This window comes from Poecilia formosa, unplaced genomic scaffold, assembly GCF_000485575.1.
Source record: "Poecilia formosa unplaced genomic scaffold, Poecilia_formosa-5.1.2 Scaffold25, whole genome shotgun sequence".
Taxonomy (NCBI): Eukaryota; Metazoa; Chordata; class Actinopteri; order Cyprinodontiformes; family Poeciliidae; genus Poecilia; species Poecilia formosa.
The window spans coordinates 3,581,532-3,601,682 of record NW_006799964.1 but is presented as its reverse complement, the minus strand read 5'-3'; the positions used below and the strand labels follow the sequence as shown (position 1 = coordinate 3,601,682).

General features: G+C 35.8%; 1 protein-coding gene across 2 annotated transcripts in view; it reads right to left on the bottom strand.

Moving 5' to 3' along the window:
• ipo11 (importin 11) overlaps positions 1-20,151 on the bottom strand; it is a 105,033-nt gene that overhangs the window by 8,098 nt on the left and 76,784 nt on the right. For both annotated transcript variants that reach the window (XM_007548188.2, XM_007548187.2), the window contains 2 exons: positions 17,516-17,611; positions 15,387-15,471 (listed from right to left, as the gene is read on the bottom strand). In XM_007548188.2, the coding sequence (XP_007548250.1) occupies positions 15,387-15,471; positions 17,516-17,611 (181 nt within the window). The remainder of the gene's footprint in view (positions 1-15,386; positions 15,472-17,515; positions 17,612-20,151) is intronic.

The window sequence follows — 20,151 nt, the reverse complement described above, 5'->3', positions numbered from 1 at the left end:
GCACTGTCTGCACTTTTTGCAAGCATGGAAATACCAATTTTAGATGCAGCATAAAACATTTTCACCTTATAGTACCCATTTAGAAGCTACACTATATTGCTAACGGTGGACATTTCTCCAAAAGATAAATGTAGATGTTCTACTCACTTCCATGGCCACAAAAAATCAGGCATACAGATTGTTTGTACAAACATCTTTTTTTAAAGGTTGGACGCCACCTATCCAATAAGACCACTCATAAAAATGTCCTTGGTACTAAACATTCAACTGTCAACTCTTTAAAGTATCGCAATAAAGTAGAAGTGGTAGGAAACAGAAGGAACTCAATAGTGAAGTGTTATCTCACTCAGCATGGGGACACTGCAGACCTCCAAATATCCTGGGCCTTCACATTAGTTCAAGAACATTACAAAGAACTTTGTGGAATATAATTCCTTACATCCTCTAGTACTATGCAAAGCGGTATAAAGGGCACTGGGCTACCAAGTGGAGACAAGTTTTAATTTACTGAACAATAACACTTCTTTGAGAATCCAATAAACTCTGGGTTTGGTGATTGCCATGTATTGTATAGTGCAAAATGGAAGCTTTGGTGGAAAGACAATTATGGTGTGGTGTTACTTTCAGGGATTCGCTTTGACTGTTTAGTTTCAGTCAAAGGAAAGATGCAGCTTATAAACGTATTTTGAAAAATGTTGAACTTTGTTAGAACAGTGTTCATTTGGTCCTTTCCTATCCTAAAAAGAGCATGCACCAGTGAACAAAACAAGTTATCTAAAAAACATGGATGAAAAGATGATTAGCCTGCACAAAGTACTGACAACAACTCAAAGGAACAGTTTTGAGGGGAAATGGAGAGGAGACAAAAGACCAGGCCCACTTATCAAACATCAGTGTCTGACCTCAAATATGCACTACTACAAAAAGTGTTAAGTATTTCTACAAATATACTTTTAAAACTCATGGGAAAAGTGCTAGAATGAAGGTGATCTTCTCTAATCCCTACATGTTGCTGCACACCGTCTTGTCAGCTGGCTGAAAGACAGTTTCTACACCTTCTCCGACACAAGAAAAAGACCTTTAGTAGCCATAGTGAGAAATTTCAAGAAATTCCATCCATATATAACAAAGTCAACACAAGACAAATGTTAGCGTATCTTAACTATGAATTAATATTTTAGCAGCAGTTGTCAGAGTAATTGCTTTTCGATTTTGTTCATGCATTTTTGTTTTCACAGTGTTAAAATCATAATACCATGTTATCTCCTAGCTAATACATAGTTAATGAAGGACATTGTACCGTAATCTTGTAGTGGGTAATACCGAAATAGAATCAAGATATGAATGTAACAGAAATAGTGGTGATTTTATAACTAAATAATTTATTTTTTACTATTTGTGTCCTCACATACAAAAAAGATGTGCATGGTTAGTAAAGTTAGAGACAGCATAATAATAACAATGGAGGCAAAAAAGGAAGTGGAAACGAACGAGATATACGACTACTTCTTGAAGAAGTGGGGACACAATAATCAAATTAGATGTAAAAAAGAAATGAGAAAAGAAAATTGACGTATGGATCATCTGAAAGGGAGAAATAAGCAATCTGCACAAATAAAAGCCAACCTGGTGGTGCACAAACTAAATATTCCAATCATAGCAAAGGTGCATAGAAGAAAAGATGAAACCTGTGGAGTTGTGAGAAAGAAAATAAATTGAGTGACGATGAGAGGAAAGGAGTGATGATGAGAGTAAAGGGTGGAGTGAGAGTGACATGCTCCTGCTGCGGCTCACTGATAAAGAGGATATGGTCTTTATGCCTCAGAGAGAGTAGAAGATAAATGAGGCAGGATGAAAAGAGGAGAGACAAATGAGATGTGAAGAAAGTGGAAAGGTTTGAAAGTGGCCTAGTGAGCAGAGACAGAAGAGCAAAGGAAAGAAAAGAGAACAGAGAACTAAAGAAAACACAGCAAATGAAAAAGCTAATTATCGTCATCGTAAAAGTGGCGTTTTGCTCCCGTAGCTGTAAAATGACCACCTGTTTTTATCTTGTGCAACATACAATAGAAATCTGAGTGTGTTTGCTCTATCTGTTCTTACTAAAAGATGAGTTGCCAAACATTTTTGTGTTTGTAGTGAGACCCGTAGTGTTAGGCTAAAAGTTGCAAAGATGGCACAATTACACATCTCTGTGCCAGTAATGGGCAATTTACCCTTGATGTGAGCATTTGGCTGCAAATTGAGATAATCTCTTTCTCTGAAACAACAGGCTGAGCCAACTGGCTGGAAAAATAAATGACCAAACCATCTCTAAACAGATGTGTTACAGAATTACTGGCCATAGGATAATGAGTTAGGTTATAGGTTATAGTTCTTCATTTTAAGTCAACATAACTGACCTTCGAAAAGTAAAAATTGATGTACTGGTGTATCAAAAATATATTTAGCACCAAAAAGAGTTGTAAAAGAGTTACCTATTAACTATTAAGGAAATGTTAAGGCTGATGTTAAATGTGATTTCAAAAGCATATCTGCAACATATAAAAGCAGTTACGGATTTTAGATGCAACCTTCTGCAGCTTTACATCAAAGCACACAAATTCATTCTGAGATTCTCAAAATACCAGCTTTTATATGATCATTTAATGGCCCAATTGAATCCTTTCAAAAGTCACTTAAGGTAGCACATCACTTTAAACTTTCAGTGCACAACTGTCATTAAAAACATCAAAAGGAAATGACAGAAAAGGACTGTATATGATTATGCAAATATTTCTGGAAGCATGCCAGAGCGTGGCTAAAGGACATTATTCAAGAAAGGGGAAGCATCTCCTTGTGAGCATGAGAGTGGTGTTAGAGCTCCACTGGCTTGCTGAGAACGGGCCATACTAATTTAAGTCCGACACTTACCGTTGTCACTTCTAGTCATATAAACATTTTTACAATATTAGATTTAATGTAAAAAAAAATGAAGCATTTTTGTATTTTGTATGGGATGGTAGTAAAAACTGATGGCTTTCTCATTCAAACTATCAGACTAGCTGCAATGAACAAGTGATGAAGACAGAATAGAGGGGCAATACGTACAAAACAAAAACTGAAAAAGGACACTACACTGAACTGAATAAGGTCAAGTACATTTCCCATGATAACGTTCATGTTGAAGTGACAGAAGAGGACAGCATAACAGTCATGGAAAACAACGACAGAAAAGAGACGAGACAAGCAGCACAGAAAAAATTCAGTCTTTCTCCTGCTTTGAGATTTCATTAGTGTTGTGGTACCTTGACTTAGAGGGAGGATTAAGAACTTCAATGCAGTCATTTTCACACTGAGACAGCACAAGTTATTACACTGTTACTGGTGTTGTACTTGAAAGTTGAAGTTCTGCAGTCTCATGAACTTTGTCATTAACTATGGAAACAAAAACAAAAACAAAAAAATATGCGTTGGTTGGAACGGTTGAGATTTTTATTAGTTCACACATATCAAGAAATCCCAGACAGAAAGACTAAAAGTCTGACTCCAGCAGACCGTTCTTAAAAACACAATTTGTGTTGACAAGGAGAATAACAGAGGTCATCGAGAAATGCGAGAACACTGTCACCCAGACACTTGAATGCCCAAGAACAAATAAGACCAGTCCAAAAATAACTGTTGAAAAAGTATTTACAATAATTTGAGCATTACATCGTTATCTAAGCAAAACTGTAAATTTAAAACTTTAAATAATTTCTTGCAGAATGATGACCCCTGCTTTACCCTCAACTCCTAACTGAATGTTATGTTGATACAGTGAGTATATGCTGCCCCGTTTCTGCACAGTTGCGTCATTGTATAGAGTTATGCAACCTTGAACTATGCTTCAAAGATGAAATGCTCATGCTATACTTTTAGTAAACAACTTCAGAATTATGCATAAAGACCTAATGTTATGAATTCTGTGCAGTTCATTTATGTACAGGAGTGGTGACCAAAGTCACGCCTGAAGGGTTGGTATCCTGCATTTGTTAGTTTTATCCCGGGTTCACCACAGCTAAATTATATGATACTTTAATAACAGGCCTTTGCAGAACACTGTGACATGTTGAGGGTAGTTGGACCATTTGAATCAGCTGTGTTGGAGAATAAACACTTAAAAATGGGAGGACACTCATCCTTGAAGACTGGAGCTGGACACCGTCGATGTACAGAAACAGTCATTTAGTAGAGACATACAGTTTATATTTTACAGAAGTTATTTGATAAAAACTGAGGGTTTCTGAAAAAGTAATTGCAAGTCAGAATCTTCTTTTTACCCTGACTGAACATTTTTGATAACCAAACCTACTTAGACATGATTTTCCAGTCTGTAACATTATTAAATGAAAATACTTGAAATCTCTTTAAATCCCTCAGCCACTCAGGCATCCACTGCCTGTTTTCCAAAGAACATGAAGAGCTCTTAAGACTTTAGTGGCATGACATCTCAAACATCACTGATGCCAAAGGACCTTCTATTGAGATTTTATGGTATGTTATTGAAATAAAGTCTATTTTTGTTTTGCCATTTCATTTGATAATTCTTTTTTAACTATGCTACTTCCCTTGACTATCACAAGTAGTGCTTCAGTCTACAGGTACACACCAAAAGATTAATTTTAAAACCTTAAACCTAAGATTTTCCTTAAGGTGGATAAGCAGATGGGGGGAAAAAAGAAAAACAACAGATTGTGCTTCATAAACAAATAAAATATTGTCAGAATATAAAAAGCAACTTCTGTCTTGTCAATGTGAGCTCACAGTGCTCCAGTGGCTCATTCAAGATACGACTTTATCTAGAAACAAACTTTGAATGACAGGCCAAGTCAAGTCAGGCTAAATATTCAGTATCTTCAATGAAATCTAGCATGTAATCAGGCAAGCACCAAAAGTCCTTATTCATTTGCAAGATAAGCACCGAGGAGTGCAAAGGTGACAGGTGAAACTTTGCAGTTCTCAGCTTAAATATTTCTATTTATAATGAAAATAAATTAATGCAGAACACGACAACACAGTTCTCCATCTAATCTAATCTCTATTAAGGGACAACAGTGGTGGCTGGAAAATAACAGAAGTCTGTTGGAACAAAAATCAAGGAGAAAACAAAACATCCAATCTTCATCACTTGTGCAATAAAACACCCACTCTAACAATCAGTCTCTAGTATTTCTAGAATGTTGACGTAAAAATCCAGCAGCAGTTTTTTGAAAACTGTTTCTTTCATACATATATTTTTTCCTTTCTAACATGCTAACATAACAACACAAGCATTGTGTTGTTACCTGGTTGGCAACAACCAGGTAACAACACAATGCTTGCTTGAAGCTGGCTTCAAAATAGTTAATAATATGGTCAATGATGTCAATGTGATCTGAAGGACTTCTTTACATTGCTTTTTAAACAATATATTATGTATCTTTGAAACAACAAAACTTTGTAATGTGATGAAACTTTAGTGCAAATGACCAGATAAATTAGATAATTTACACAAATCTTGCCCATGTCTCTCAACTATCACAGAGAAAGATGATGATTGCCACAAAGTAAACATTTTGTGTTTTTACAGTGAGGTTTAACTCATTTGAACGGCATCAACTGCAGTCTTCAAAATGTGGTTTGTAAGAAAAATAAGCATGATCTCCAACTGATTTAGTTCCTGTTTAAAGTCCAACTTTAGTATCTGAAGAAAAAAAAGTGCTTCTCAAATAGTGCTACTGCACCATTTCTCCGTCCTTGGGCAATGCCGCAGGGAACTTTAATATCTGAGCTCATTTTTCAGAGAATCTTATTGCATTTATGAGTAATATTTGGATGTGCTAACCTAGTTAAACTCTGCTTAATGTTAGTAAAATGTTTGCACTAATGAGCTCCCAGTGCAGGTGAACACAATTATATATGGGACGTATGGGAACCTTTCTTCTAGGCCTTTGCAAAAGGTGCTAAATGAAGTCAAAGACTTGAAAATGGGCATCACACAAATGTGACTGCTTTTATGTGTGACAAAGTCAGGAAATAAGAAGAAACGATGTTTCTAGTTTACAGTTTATGGCATAAAATATCATACCTGCTAATTAAAATGTATATATGCGTTATAAAGACAACATTTTATGCTAATTTGACAGATATATTTAAATACTGATATTTGTGGCTACAAGAAATAGATATAAAAAATTAATTATGAGATTGCGCGGCTGTGTCACTTCATTTTTCACTGGTTTACAATAATAGCTCTAAAGCAAGGTTATCTAAATTTGACGAATGCCTGCTACCTCACCTTCCCTCAACATGTCTGTCCTTGACTCTTCTGGTTATGTTTGTTCTCTAAGACGCTATAAGACTTGAAAAGGAAAACAGCAGCTCAATGACATTTTAGAGAAGATGTACTTTAGAAGTTTAAATATCATTAGAGTAACATTTTGACAACCACGTGCCATATTTCTATGCCGTAAGCATAATGAGCACAATCTTGTTGGAATGGTAACAAATGCTGAAGCTACATTACGTTAATATAGCTGTGCATTCTCAAACTGTTCTGAGTTTGCCAACACTCATCATGCTTGCTTTCCCCACAGTTAATTTACCTCCTGATAGGAAACTGCAGAGCAACTGACTCACACTATTTGCTTTCTCAGTTGTGAAGTGTGTAACAAGAGAGAAATTATTTCAAAAGTACTCAATAAAAGTTTTAGACCAAATTCAACTTGCTTCTAATAATTAAATACATATTCATTTAAAGATCAAGTTTTTAATGTTAAATTTAAAATGGACCATTTTCAATTTGGAGGATTTCTAAGGAAGATTTTTCTATTGGTCTCAGTTGCTATTTTACTCGCTTATTCATTTGTAAATTCAGCCTCACATTGGAGCTAATGTTCAGTGAACAAAATGTTCAGTTGATCATTTCTCTTTCTAACCCAAAAATAATATTTTAACTGTAATAGCCTTTGTAATTTTTATGGATTCTGCAAAAATACATAAATTGATGAATTAATTAGACAAGGTTTTGCTGCAGGCTGCCAGTACACATCCTAAAAATCCTATTCCCTCCCCTCCCGAGTTGTTTGCTGTGTGCAGACTGCAACATTGTGCACCCTTTGAGCTAAGAAGCCATTCAGTAGTTGAATGATTCATTGGGCATAGTTAAGTGGTTTGACACACAAGCATACAAAAAATAAAGGCTAAAATCTGCTCTCTAAAAATAGTCAAGTACCAGATGGAAAAAAATAAAGAGGAAAAATATCAAACCAACAACTTTATTAGAACACCAATACATTTGGCTTGTGCCCTTCATTAGCCAATCCTGTGCTGCATCGCCATCATTGTAACATGATCAAATAAATATTGAATGACCAACTTGCTCTCCTCCCCCTCTAGAAACAAATGACAAAAAGACAGAAATAAATATTGCTTGTTAATATTGGTTCAGTTTTATTTAAAGAAATCAATATCGACGTTAAAAAATGACTTGCATCAGCTGATGCCGATATTAGTGCCAATATACTGCCCCTAGTTATTCAGCAAAAATTTACTTAAAGGTTTAGATTTACAATGACTGTCAAATCCAACAAGATTAATGCCATGAACCAAATTTTAAAAGTTTAGATCAACACTGAAAAAGTGCCAGATCACATTAAGTTATTGTGAGCCCTTAAAAAAATAAGAAATAAAAAGACATTTGTGGCTTATTAATATCTTCTTGCAGTCTGTTAGCGTATACGATTTTTCCAGTTAATTAAACCACCTTTTTATGAATTAAAACCTATGGGTCATTCATGTTATGAAGTCTGAATCTTAATTAACTTGGATGAAAGCTTAGACAGATAATCATGCAAATCAGAAATGCTGGTCAGGTCTCAAAAACAGTCAGACTTGTGGTTCCAGTGTAATGAGTCACATGGCTAATGAATGAGCTCTTCTTCATTGTTAATTAGGAAATACACTGATCAATTTAACAGCTAATTGTTGAAGCTAGGACCAATTATTGACATTATCGTTACTTGAATCACACCAATTAACTGTGTAGACCTTGAAACAGAGCTGATATGAAATAATAAGCTTTTTTTTTTTTTTTTTTTTGGCATCACCTGTAGTTTAATCCACAATGCAGACATTGTAGAAAACCTGAGTTCCTCTCCCCTCTCCCCTTCTTCCACCCCCATTTGAAAAATAGTTTTGGACAATTACCACTGTAACCGATTCTCTGTCCTAACCTTTTTCTGTCATAGCCCTTAAAATCTATTTGATACCTCGTTCTGCAGCCCCTGAAGCAGCTGTCTAATTCACTAATTTCCTCTCTCCTGAAATCAATATAAAAACACATGCTGGAGGCAACCGAATTATAAAAGTTCACTTTTGGACTTTGTTCTCCAGAGCAGATATAAGAGAGTGTAGTGCTGTCAATTTTTAGATCATCTGTTGTTGCTCTACCTATAGTAAAGCATTTTAAAAATTTACTTTAGATATTGAGGTATAAATGGAAAAAAAAAGATATTGAGCTTTACACATGCTAGACAAATTATGAGTCCATATTTTGTGACAGTAGTACAGATTAAACGATTTCCATATTTTACACAGATAGTGAAAACAGGACAAAATGTATTTTAAATTAACATTTTGTCTGTCCCAACTGCTCATGAGATTACATTTACTTGCAGGCAAAGTGAGTATTTCTGACCAATGATGATTGTTTTGCTTGTAAAACTTTCATCTTGACATTTGCACAAATTATATTTGACACTTTCTCTAGTGAGGAGACGGTCTTTTCTGGATGACTGCACAATTTGATTGTTATGGCTATTGTTATGTCTCAACTTGAACTTTTGAAATACCTGTCAGTCAGATCATGACCTCTATGCTTTGGTGTACCTTAGAGACTTTTTGGACCACATTAGTGGCTTTTTCTGAAAGCTCCGAGACAAATTCAGCAACTCTCAAAGATGACAGGCATCTTGCTGGACTTCATTCTACCAAATCAGTCACAAGATTGTACACAGTGGTACACTAAAAAATTTAGGCTATGGTCTACAAACAACTGTCCAGCAGATGGTCACTGACACCACTTGATCTAAGCACATTCGTGGAAAATTATGTGGAAGGAAATATGTGTGGTAGAAAAAGGTGCACAATAGGTCTGTATGATTTGGGGAAATCATGTAACTATGGTAATATTTTTAAATATTGAATTGATTGTGATCAACCTGTGTTTTCCTTCTTTCTTTTCCATCATAATGACCCTACCACCTTCAAATTTTAAGCATCTATCAGATAGAGACGTAAACATTAAAAGTAAAAAATAAAAATCAGTTCACTGATATTCCTGGATTAATGAATCCTCCAGCAAAAATAAATAAAAGTTTTCTTGTTCTTATATTTGACTTCATATACAATTTTGGGTTTTACATTTTACATTAAACCGTTAATAATAATCACATTTGAAATGAGTGGATAGATTTAACTCCTATCCACTCAACTAGATACATTTTAAGTTAGAAATCTAGAATTGTAACTTCAAATCAAGATATAACAATGAATCTAGTACCCATCGTTTAAGTATCAACTGTGAGATTACAGAAAAAAATATTACAATAGCAAATGTGACCAGAAAACCTCAATAGCTGTGCCAATTTGCAGAAGTCACACACAGTGTCTGCTTTAGACTGCTGCAGACTGTCACAAGTTTAAAAATTACATCAGCAACACTGAAGGTCTAATTTTGACTGCACTTTTTCAAAAATCTTCAAATTAATGTTAAAGCTCCACCAGCAAGCTTCTTCCCAACTTCAGATATGTTTTAAGTCATCTAAAAAAGTATTTTTTCCCAATCCTGAAGCATTCTTCACTACTCTCATGGACAAATGGCTTTTGAGATGAGAAGCAAAAAGAAATGGAAGCTAATTTTGGTAGCTCTGCCTTGAGCCATACAAACGAGAATCTTTTCATCCTGTGCGGCAAAATAACAGTGTCAGAGAGGTCTGTTATTCAACCCAACTAAATTATGCTGAGACTGATGGTCTGCTTGAGAACAGAGCAACAATGAAGCAAGAATGGCAAGTCTTCATTACCAATGCTTTGTGTGGCTCAGAGTGAAACGATAACACGCTGAAACTCATTTCCTACAAATATACACCTCTGCAAGATTTTCGGAGGCAGTGTGATTGCTCATTAAAACAAAATAATACAAGATGGTTGAATGAAAGGAACAACTTAATGTCTCATCAGCTTCAAATAATATTTTTTGAGCGATTGAGAGCAGTGAGCCTCACCTATGCTATAAGCTGATAACAACCTGTTACAGAGATAATTGCGTTGGCAGGTATTTCATCCCATTTGCAAAGATGTGAAATCTTTTTTTTTTTTCCTTTAAGAAAAAATAATGATTAATAAAAGCTACTGGAGGAAACACTTGTACAATTTCAAAAGATGGAACGCTGAGAACAGACTTTGACAAACTAGAATTACATACAATTTAGGATCGTATTTATTTTCAGAGATTAACATCTTAAAAAATAAAAGTCTTTCCAGATACACCTGAAGCTCTAGCGCGATCATATAATCACACCTAATGTTGGCGTCTGCAACAGTTAAAATCAACTCAAAACAAATTTTGAAAAGCAAATATCTTTCACAACAACTCCCAGAAATGAACAAGGTCTGGCGTTTTACTGCATGTTTAATTTGGCAACATGTTTTTTTGCTGTTTGCTGCAAACTGAGAACAGCACTTTCACTTTGACTTCTGTAACTAAATGTTTTGGTTTATGTAATGTTTAAAACAAGATATTAGTGTTTGTTTAGTTTACAATTTCCATATGGGCAGTTGACAACATGACACGTAAAATACTCAGACCTGCTTTAGATCAAAGCATATTCTTTTAAATGATGCCTTTGCTAAAGTCCAGTCCTAAATACGACTGAGATTCTGTGGCCAAGAAAAGCATAGAATGAGGGGGAAAAAGTCTCTAGAGTTCCAGAGCTAGTAGAGAAATACCTCAACAGACCAGCAGCTGTAATAGGTAGTTCTATAAAGCTTTTGATTGGGGACTGAATACAAATATATGCCACACTTTTCAGTCTTTTTGGAGACTTTTACAATGACCTGGCACATGGGAACCCGGTCACCAACTTTCTCATAGCCCATACTAGACAGCCAGGTTGTTACAATGAACCTGTGACTCCAGCCTCAATTACAGCAAAACACTATTGCCCCAATCGCAACTGAATGATGAGCTGTAACAAGCAACCCCCTCAATGCACATGTACACCAATTTATCTTGGCACTAATAGGTGTCATAGGGCACCTTCATCCTGTTTTTGTGTCTGGGAGTAATCAGTCAGCAGCAACTACTTTAACAAATTCAACTAAGTAACCTGTGCTGTATTACTGTGTGGGGAAAAACCGAACAAGCTCAAGTGGGTGTGAGCCACCACAGCACAACAAACAGAGCCCATGTCATTAGTACCCAGTGGACAATGTCTTTGATGTTGCCTATCCCTCTTCTTGTTTGATGGTACTGGCCTTGTAGATGAAGCACAAGAATCAAATGATGCATTTTGTACAGAGGCCCCACACAGCATCAGTTAGCAGAGTCTTGTTGTCTGAAATACTCAGATCAAAGTGAGAGACCCTTACAAATCCAATACAAGAGAGTGGAACAGTCAACAGCTTCCACCACACAAAAACAAACTCCCCTTGAAGAAGAGAAAAACATTGCAAGTCCAATTTAGACAGAAATCAGGAGACAGCAGCAGCCAGGAGGCAGCCTCTCCACCTAAAGGACTAGAAATATGAAGAGCTGCACCCACGACAAGTTTAGCCTGTGCATGGAATGCAAAACAGCATATCTTCACACTTAAGTTTAATAGACTACCAATGTACTCCAGATCTGAGCTTTACATATCCATATTCATAATATGTATATCATTGTTTACATATACAGGCTACCTTTCCGTGCATGCAGCTCTAATGTCTTGGATTACAGTGATGTTTACTTTTCTTTTTGCACTGCAGTTGCATAATTACCAAACAGCCTGAAGATAAAGAGCATCGCAAAATACACATTTAGATGATTAGTGAGTTTTTTTCCTCTTTGGTTTAATTCTACATGCAATATAAAGAAAAAAACTATTTGTAACCACATCAGTAACCCTACAGACAGTTAGCTGAATATTTTAAAGACAAGTAAAAGCAAAAAATTAGATACAGCATATGTATCATGTATAAAAAGTCAAAAGTTAAAAATTAATTAATTCATTCCGAGGATAAAAGGCGTACAGGAGATAGAGTGGGGTTCTTCATTTAAAACTGAATAAAATGAGTAAAACTTTGATTTGAAATCCTGAAGGATATAACGAAGTGAATAATTCGCCAACATGAAGGCAACGTTTCCAAAACGCCCTGCACGATCGGCCAGGTCTTGGTGCAGTAACAGGCAGGAGGTTTGGAAATGAGAGGATAGGGTAGGTAGAGACAGCAGGAGAGGAACTGATAGCCTGGTGCATCACCTTCACTTCCCTTCCCTCCTGGAGATCTCTGGGACACAGGCCAGAAAGTCCTGCAAAACTAACTTAGATTTTATAAGTTTGTTTTTTTTCTCTCCCTCTTTAATCCACTTCAGCTGGAGCATCAGTGTGTGACTGTGTGCAGGCCAAAGCAATGAATAAAATCCGGTTTAGCACTACTTCACTACTGGTGTAGTGGTGAAAATATTTCAAGAGGCATCATCATCATCAACTTGACTTACAAAGTGCTTCAATACCAGTCACAGCTGAAACAATGTGCAAGAACGATCAGAGTTAAATCAGACTTAAAAAAAAATAAATAAATAAAAAATAAAATACACAAAATAAAAAGACAAAGCTAAAAACCCAACAATGTAAAGGGAGTCAAAGTAAAATATAAATCATAATACAATAAAGCACTGAAACAAGATAAAATCAATACCAGTAAAGTATCAGTAAAGTCCAGTCTCAGTAATATTAAAGGCTAGGGTAAAAATAAATGTTTAGACTAGTTTTAAAAATGGATAGTAAAGGGGCGTGTCAAATGTGCAAAGTTAGGGTATTACAGAACTTAAGAGGCTCAATAAAAAAAATAAAGAAGTTCTAAGATTAGAACTGGGAATGAACAGGAGCTGCTGGTCAGCAGACCTAAATCACAGAGCAGGAGTATGGTGGTGAAGAAGCGCCGTTACATAAGGGTGTTGAAAACCTTATAAAACAGACTGGAGTACCTTATAGTGAGCTCTAAAATACACAGGCAACCATTGGGAGTGAAGCCAGGACAGCGGTAATGCCCTTTGATGCATTCCTGTGAGAAGCCGTACAGCAGCGTTTTGAACCAGTTACTGATGTCTAACTGAGAACTGGTTGATTCCAAGAGAGAGTAAATTAATACTCCAGTGTTTAAATAAAGGCATTTTATTAATATTTTCAACTGTTGCCTTGGAGGATCAGATTTGATCTATTCTATTTTTCTTAAATGGTAAAAGGTAAACATTTATAGTTTACATGAACTGAAACCATGTCTGAAACTAAAGTCTAATTCTGGCTGTTCAAAATTTAAATTTGACATTCTTAAAAATTTAGGCTTTCATATTTGTAAAAATATGTGGCACTTCATACATAGAATTAATAATCTAAACTATGAATCTTGGTTTAAATTTAATTTTAAGCTATTATATTAAATCCATTGTAATAGAATTAAGTAAAACTGGTTCTTTTTGAAGAAAATGTAGCTTTTATTTAATGGTTAACTATTAAAATCAAGTACCAAAAGGTTCAGAAGAAATGTGAAATCTTCACCTTAGTTCAGGAGGGCTTTGTTTTAAGTGCCCTGACCAGGAATTATCCCCACTAAAATGATTTGGTGTTGCTTCATCAACTTCTTTCACATACCATATTGACAATATCCGTTTCGTTTCTTCAGGTGTTCCTCCCCCTCACCAACACTAGTCCTTTGCACAATATATTGCTGTTGGAAAATGACTTCTTGCTACTTAGTGAAAACACCAAAAGAATGACTGTAATGCAATTGGATTTCAGTTTGTTCCAATAAGCAACTCTCTGGTCCCAGTTACTGTGCTTTCAGATCAGAATGCGCATGTTGTAAAGGACATGCTTTCACACGGGAATGCAGACGCACGGTAAAGTGAAACGCTCTGAAAAACCAAAATTGGAATCAATAATTTTTGCCAAAAAGTCACAGATCCCCATTCTCATTTACTTTCTGCTCAAACTGAAAACTGTATCATGCGAGCACAGGCGCTGCTTTTACACACGCATTCATCCGCATCTTCAAGCACAGAGGCACGCAAGCATTAAGATGGCAGAGGTGCGACTTTAAGTCCCCTCTTTTCTATTCCTTGGAGCAAAAAGTCAGAGCCTGGGTTGAAGAGATAAGTGCACCGGGATACCACCAAGCAAAATACACACTTGCTAACCACAAAGAGGATAGTCTCAGAAAGATTTTCCTATTCAGAATAAACAGTAAAAGTAATTTTGCTGAAGTGTTTCTTAGAGGAACACCACTCAGACACAGCCACCAATAATATAATTAAGCTGTACTTCACAATATTGAGAGAAGGGTGAATATTTCTCAGCCTAGACAGTGGGCCAGAATAGAAAACAGATGCATGCTCATGCACAAATATATCCTTGTTCCGTTTAATGGATGTACATCTCCCACAGATTGGCTATATGTGGATCCCCATTTATGCTATAACATAAATCCATTCAGGTTCTTCATTTAAGTGTATATACAGTCCGCCAGATAAAGCTGTTGCAGCTGTTGAATGGTAATACATACAGGTCCTCTAAAATGCATTCATGTTGCTTGAACCTCTTCACATTTAGTCACATTAAACGCGACAAACATCAATATATTTCAATCACGTGGGAGGGAAATGATCCAGAAGACGTCCGGAACCCCAAGCAAACAACCAGAGCAGCAATAAAATGGTTTAGACCAAATCACACACACTCCTGTGTTAAAATGGTCTAGTCCAAGTAGAGACTGAAAACCAACAAAAAAATCATTGAGAAAACTTGGCAAAGCCAGTAGAGACAAAACCAAAATGATTTGCAGCTGTACGTACAGCAAAAGCTGATTTTACAAAGTATTGATTCAGAATGGCTGAATATGTCACACTTCACATTTGTATATATAAAATAATAATAACCATGCATATCTTCTGTTACACAATGGCATAGCATGGCATAACAGAATAATTAGTATGAAAAGAGGAGAACAGAGAAAGAAAAAAATAAAATACATACTCTTAAATATCAGAGGCGTAAAAAAGTTAAGAAAATATTTTCAATAGTTAAAAAATTACGCATGTGAGTGTGTGCTTCATATGTTTGACTCACAAGTTTCTTCCTCTTATCCTGCTCGGTTGGCGGCTCCTCTTCGTCACTTAGCTTGGGCTCTTCAAAATGGATCATCAGCATGCAGCTGCCAACACAATAATATTCAGCTCCATATTAATAACCACCCATAGACCTGCACAGTAGGAGACAATCTCAGAGCAAGCAGCGTGTGCAAACACAGACGAACAAAAAAGGCTGAACCCTCTGGCATTTGTTTTACACAGCCACAAACACTATTCATATTGGTTCATCTGCATGCAGAGAGGAACTGCAAGTAAAAACCTTTGTGCTTGGTATAAAGTCTGTGTATGGTCTTTTATTTTCTTTGTGTTCATTTCTTAATTCAGTACTGGGAGCACAGATAAGATTGTGGTGGCATGAATAGGATATTTTCTGACTTTGAACAGCGCCAAGTGATAAGCTGCGATCAGAAAGTCAATAAATTCTGCTTAATGACATTCAAAGGAGGGAAAATAAAAATCTTTCAATTTATAATAGAGTGTTTACAGAAGATTTCACACATTGATGTAATGAAACTGAGGCTGAATCATAATGCTGTTATGATCGGTCCTTTAAACCAACTACATCAGTACTTTAACATTGATTCTTGAATTGGAATTGAAGTTGTATCAATAACAATTTGAAGGGGATTCTTTGAGGCTTTTCAGAAAGCCAATAATCAAATCTATGACCCTTTAAAAGCCTTCAAAGCACTCTGCAGTTTTTAAGCTCAAAATTAGCTGTCATTCCAAAAAGCACATAGTTGCTCACACATTGCTTGAGCACATGAGTTTATTTATAAACTGACAGTCTTAAAAACTGAGAAAAAAATAAGCCTGACAGAGCAAACAAGGCATCAGTGTGTAAATAAATAAGTCAATGTTCAGCACTTCCTTCAACTACTTAAAAAGAAAGTAGTTTTTTTTTTAATAGTAATCCTGTGCGAATAAAGCAAAGACTTAATTTATATGTTGTTTTGAAACAGGTTAAATAAATAATCTCCTTAATGCATTGTATTAAAAGTAATGTGTGCATTAAATGTAATGCGTCTAGACAGCTCAGAGTAATAAAAAAGCATGTTGGATTCTTGGACTTTATTGCTGCAAAGTGACAAAAGACTGCATCTCCTAATTGGACATAAAATGGCAAATTGTCTCCATCTACTGAAGAGAGCTTTAAGTAAAGTGCATCCATTAATACTTGCTCCACAACAGTGAACCAAAGGAATTTAATGCAATAATGGCAAATAAAAAAAAAGCTTCCTTTAAAACCTTTGACCCTTTATCTCATTAGGGCTCTCTAAAGGCAGGAAAAAATGTTTTAAAGTAAAAACATGGTGAAGAACACCGTTTGTGAATCCAAAATATCTCTGAATTGGATGCTCATAATCTTCTAGGTCACAACCATTAGTCTTAACCTTGTACTATTGGGAAACTAATAAAAGTGGGAGTGGTAATACAATATTGTGGGCATTGATTGAGAAGAAAAGGCTTGTGAATTCATAACTTTTTGTAGATTTTAGAGGTATTATTTCTGTAATTAGAAGGTAATTATTGCTGCAGTATGACGAAAGAACATTTTCTTTTTCCTCTAAAAATCGTGAAGGTTCTTCATCCCTGGGATGTTTTGCAATCCTCATTTCTAGCATGAATGGGTATGACTATTGATCAGTCAATCAGAAGTTAAAATATATGTTCAAGATAAGTGAATGTGTCACACATAAGCGCTACCAGGTCACAGTAACAACATCACTCTTCAGTGTGGACAGTTTTACTGAGTGAAGAACATTGGAAGGTAGCCATTTAATAAAAAAATAATAATCAAAGGGAAGCACAGATGTTGAAAGCTTTAAAAGAAAACTACATCTGTTACAGGTTCTGGACATTTGTCACTGTTTGATTCAGGCAGTGAGAGTGCAAGACTTTCAGTAGATAAAGTTTTTGCACTGGAAAGACCTGAAGCTATGACAAAAATGTAGCCGTTTCATTTTGAATATTCAACGTGTGCCCATCTTCTTTGATTATTTGACTTGAACTGCATGATATACTTGCAAATTGAAATTTTATTCCATTTCATCTCAGAGCAAATTAGTTAAAAAAAAATAAATGAATAAAAAAAGCAGAACTTACTCTTTAAGGGTCCCGGATTCTGGATCCTCTGTCATCACATCATGCAACGCTTCCACAGTAATGTTAATGATGCCACAGAATTTGTCCTGGATCACACTGACAACACAGAATACACGGGATTTATTAGTCGTGACGACGTGAATGTAACAGCTGTCTGCTTCCCCGTGATGTATTAGTGGGTGTGCTGGTTCAACAAAACACACGCTCAATTTAGAGAAACATCACAACACAGCAAAGCCATCTTTCTGGGCACACAAAAAGAAATAAAAAGCCTAGCAAAAAATAAATAAATAAATAAAAATAAAAATTCTGATTCATAGGAAATTCCTACCACAACAATTTGGCTGTGGATATCAACAACTAGTGTTCAAAATGATTCCAAGGCAGGGGGATAATTGAACGTCTAAATCAAAATGTGAGACACAGATTATTGAAAATGTTTTCTGACATTGAGTAAAAACATGTTTCCGTTGGAAAAAATAAACAACATATTAAAAGCAGAAAATTTCAAACTGAAGAAGTAGACCAACGGCCACATAAAACAAGCTTTTTGCCATCTAGCATTATTGTCGACTATGGTGATTTTTCCTGTAATGCAGAAGCCCACGCTGGCAACACACACGACTCGAGCCTGGAGACGACCAGCAATCACTGTTGAATTATTTGAGTCATACTTAAAAAGCAAAGAAACAAAAAAAAAAGTGGACTTCATATGTCAAAAAATATAAAAAAGATAGAGGGGGGAAAAAGTACAGAAACAGGGTAAGTGTGAGAATGGGCATTGAAACATCAAAGGCTGTCAAGTTCATGAATCTGGAAAGGTGGAACCACTGCATAAAGTTCAATGTCTGGTAAAACACAGAAACTCAGCATGAAGTAGTATTATATCGAGAGTGAACAGATCTGTCCCAGATTTGTTATGGCTGGGAATGATTTCTCAACAATTACTGAAGAACAGATTTGGGCTAATCGCTCACTTTTCTTTTTGAGTCCTTGTAAAATGGCTCTTGTTAAAGGTTTAGCTTTCCTCTCTGACTTTAACCCAGAATGTTATATACACTGGTGTTAAGACCATATCAATGTCATCTGCTCCATATTAGCAAAATTAGGGTAATCAAAACTGAAACAGCCATTTCATCTGCCATTGCAGCTTATTTAATTTTTTATTTTGGTTGCTAATACGAAATCTGTTAACAGATAACACGTCATTTTAAATCCTGTTAATTGCCAATTGTACCATCAAGGCTCAACCAGTAGCTGTATGAGAAAGGTCTGGGCGCAGTGCAGCACATCGATTTGCTAGTCAAGTGAGAAAACTGTTGTTTATAGACAATTCATTTAAGTCAGCAACAAAGTATCTTAAAATTAGCAACAAGTAACATCAAAACATAAAGTCAGTGTAGCACCTAAGTTAATGTCTGCTTGGGCATAGACCCATAAAAGACAGAGGACGGTTTAGTAAAGACTTTCTGTTGCCATATGTGTAGAATAAGACAGTTGTTCAGAAATAAATTAGAAAACTATGAACATTTGAGGTGAACTGAAGTTTGGACATTATAACTCCATCTTGAAGCAAACAAAACTGTCCAAAAACAGGCAGATGTTTGTGTATTTTTATTCTTATTTTCTTTTTTTCTTGTACTTGTATGTATTGAATGCCAGCAGCGTTGTGCGTCATATGCGCTGATTTCTGCTTCAACGTAGAACATGTAGGGGTTGATTTGTTTATCTGAACCGACTGTAAGTTATTTTACAAGTCAGACATTGTGGCAAAAAAATAACAGATGACTCATCATTCCACCACACTCTTGTATAGGTGTAATTAGTTGATGTTGGGATGGATGTATGAGGTTCTTCTTTTGAATCTGTTGAAGGAATTTAAAACCGTTTTCACAGGAAATGGACTCTTAACTTAAGCAAGAATCCCATGCTTGATGTATTGTGGAAAATAAGACAATAACTCATCAAATGTGTAAATACCTGAACTATTGTTTTCCATAAATGTTTAGCTTGTAAAAAAAACTATTACTTAGCAAGATTGAGGTAAACAAACATTAACCGTATGAAGGATAGGTACACCACATTGACTAAAATAAGATCAAAAAGGAAAAAAAAAAGCAGGATAAGGGAAATTACAGACAAGATATGGACTTCTTCAATTTTAGCTTTAACTGTACTTGAGATAGTTGATTTTCCATGCAGCACTTAACCCGTCTGAGCTGTCATAATCTATTGCTGCTGCGCACCAAGCATGGGGGTGTAACAAAGGATTTCATGCCTGCCTGTGCCTATGATTACCATATCTGGTTAGCAGAACACTGAGCTTCCCTAAATCTTGATAAAAACAAACTGCCAGTTGGGGCATCAAACAAAAAGTTGAACTTCAAACAGCACAAAGAATTGTTTGTACTATTTTTTGTAAAAGTTTTATTAAAACAATACACTGAGAACTTCTTTGAGAGCAAGTACATACATACGTTTACAATGCACCTTGTTTCTCCTGTCAAGGAATGCAAATAAGTTGCAGCTCATTTTAGGAACCTATACAACACCTCAAATTGCAGGACGACCAGATCATCTCTTTTGTTTCTTTGCACGTCACCGACATTCCTGCTCAGCAATCAGCACCCACAAGA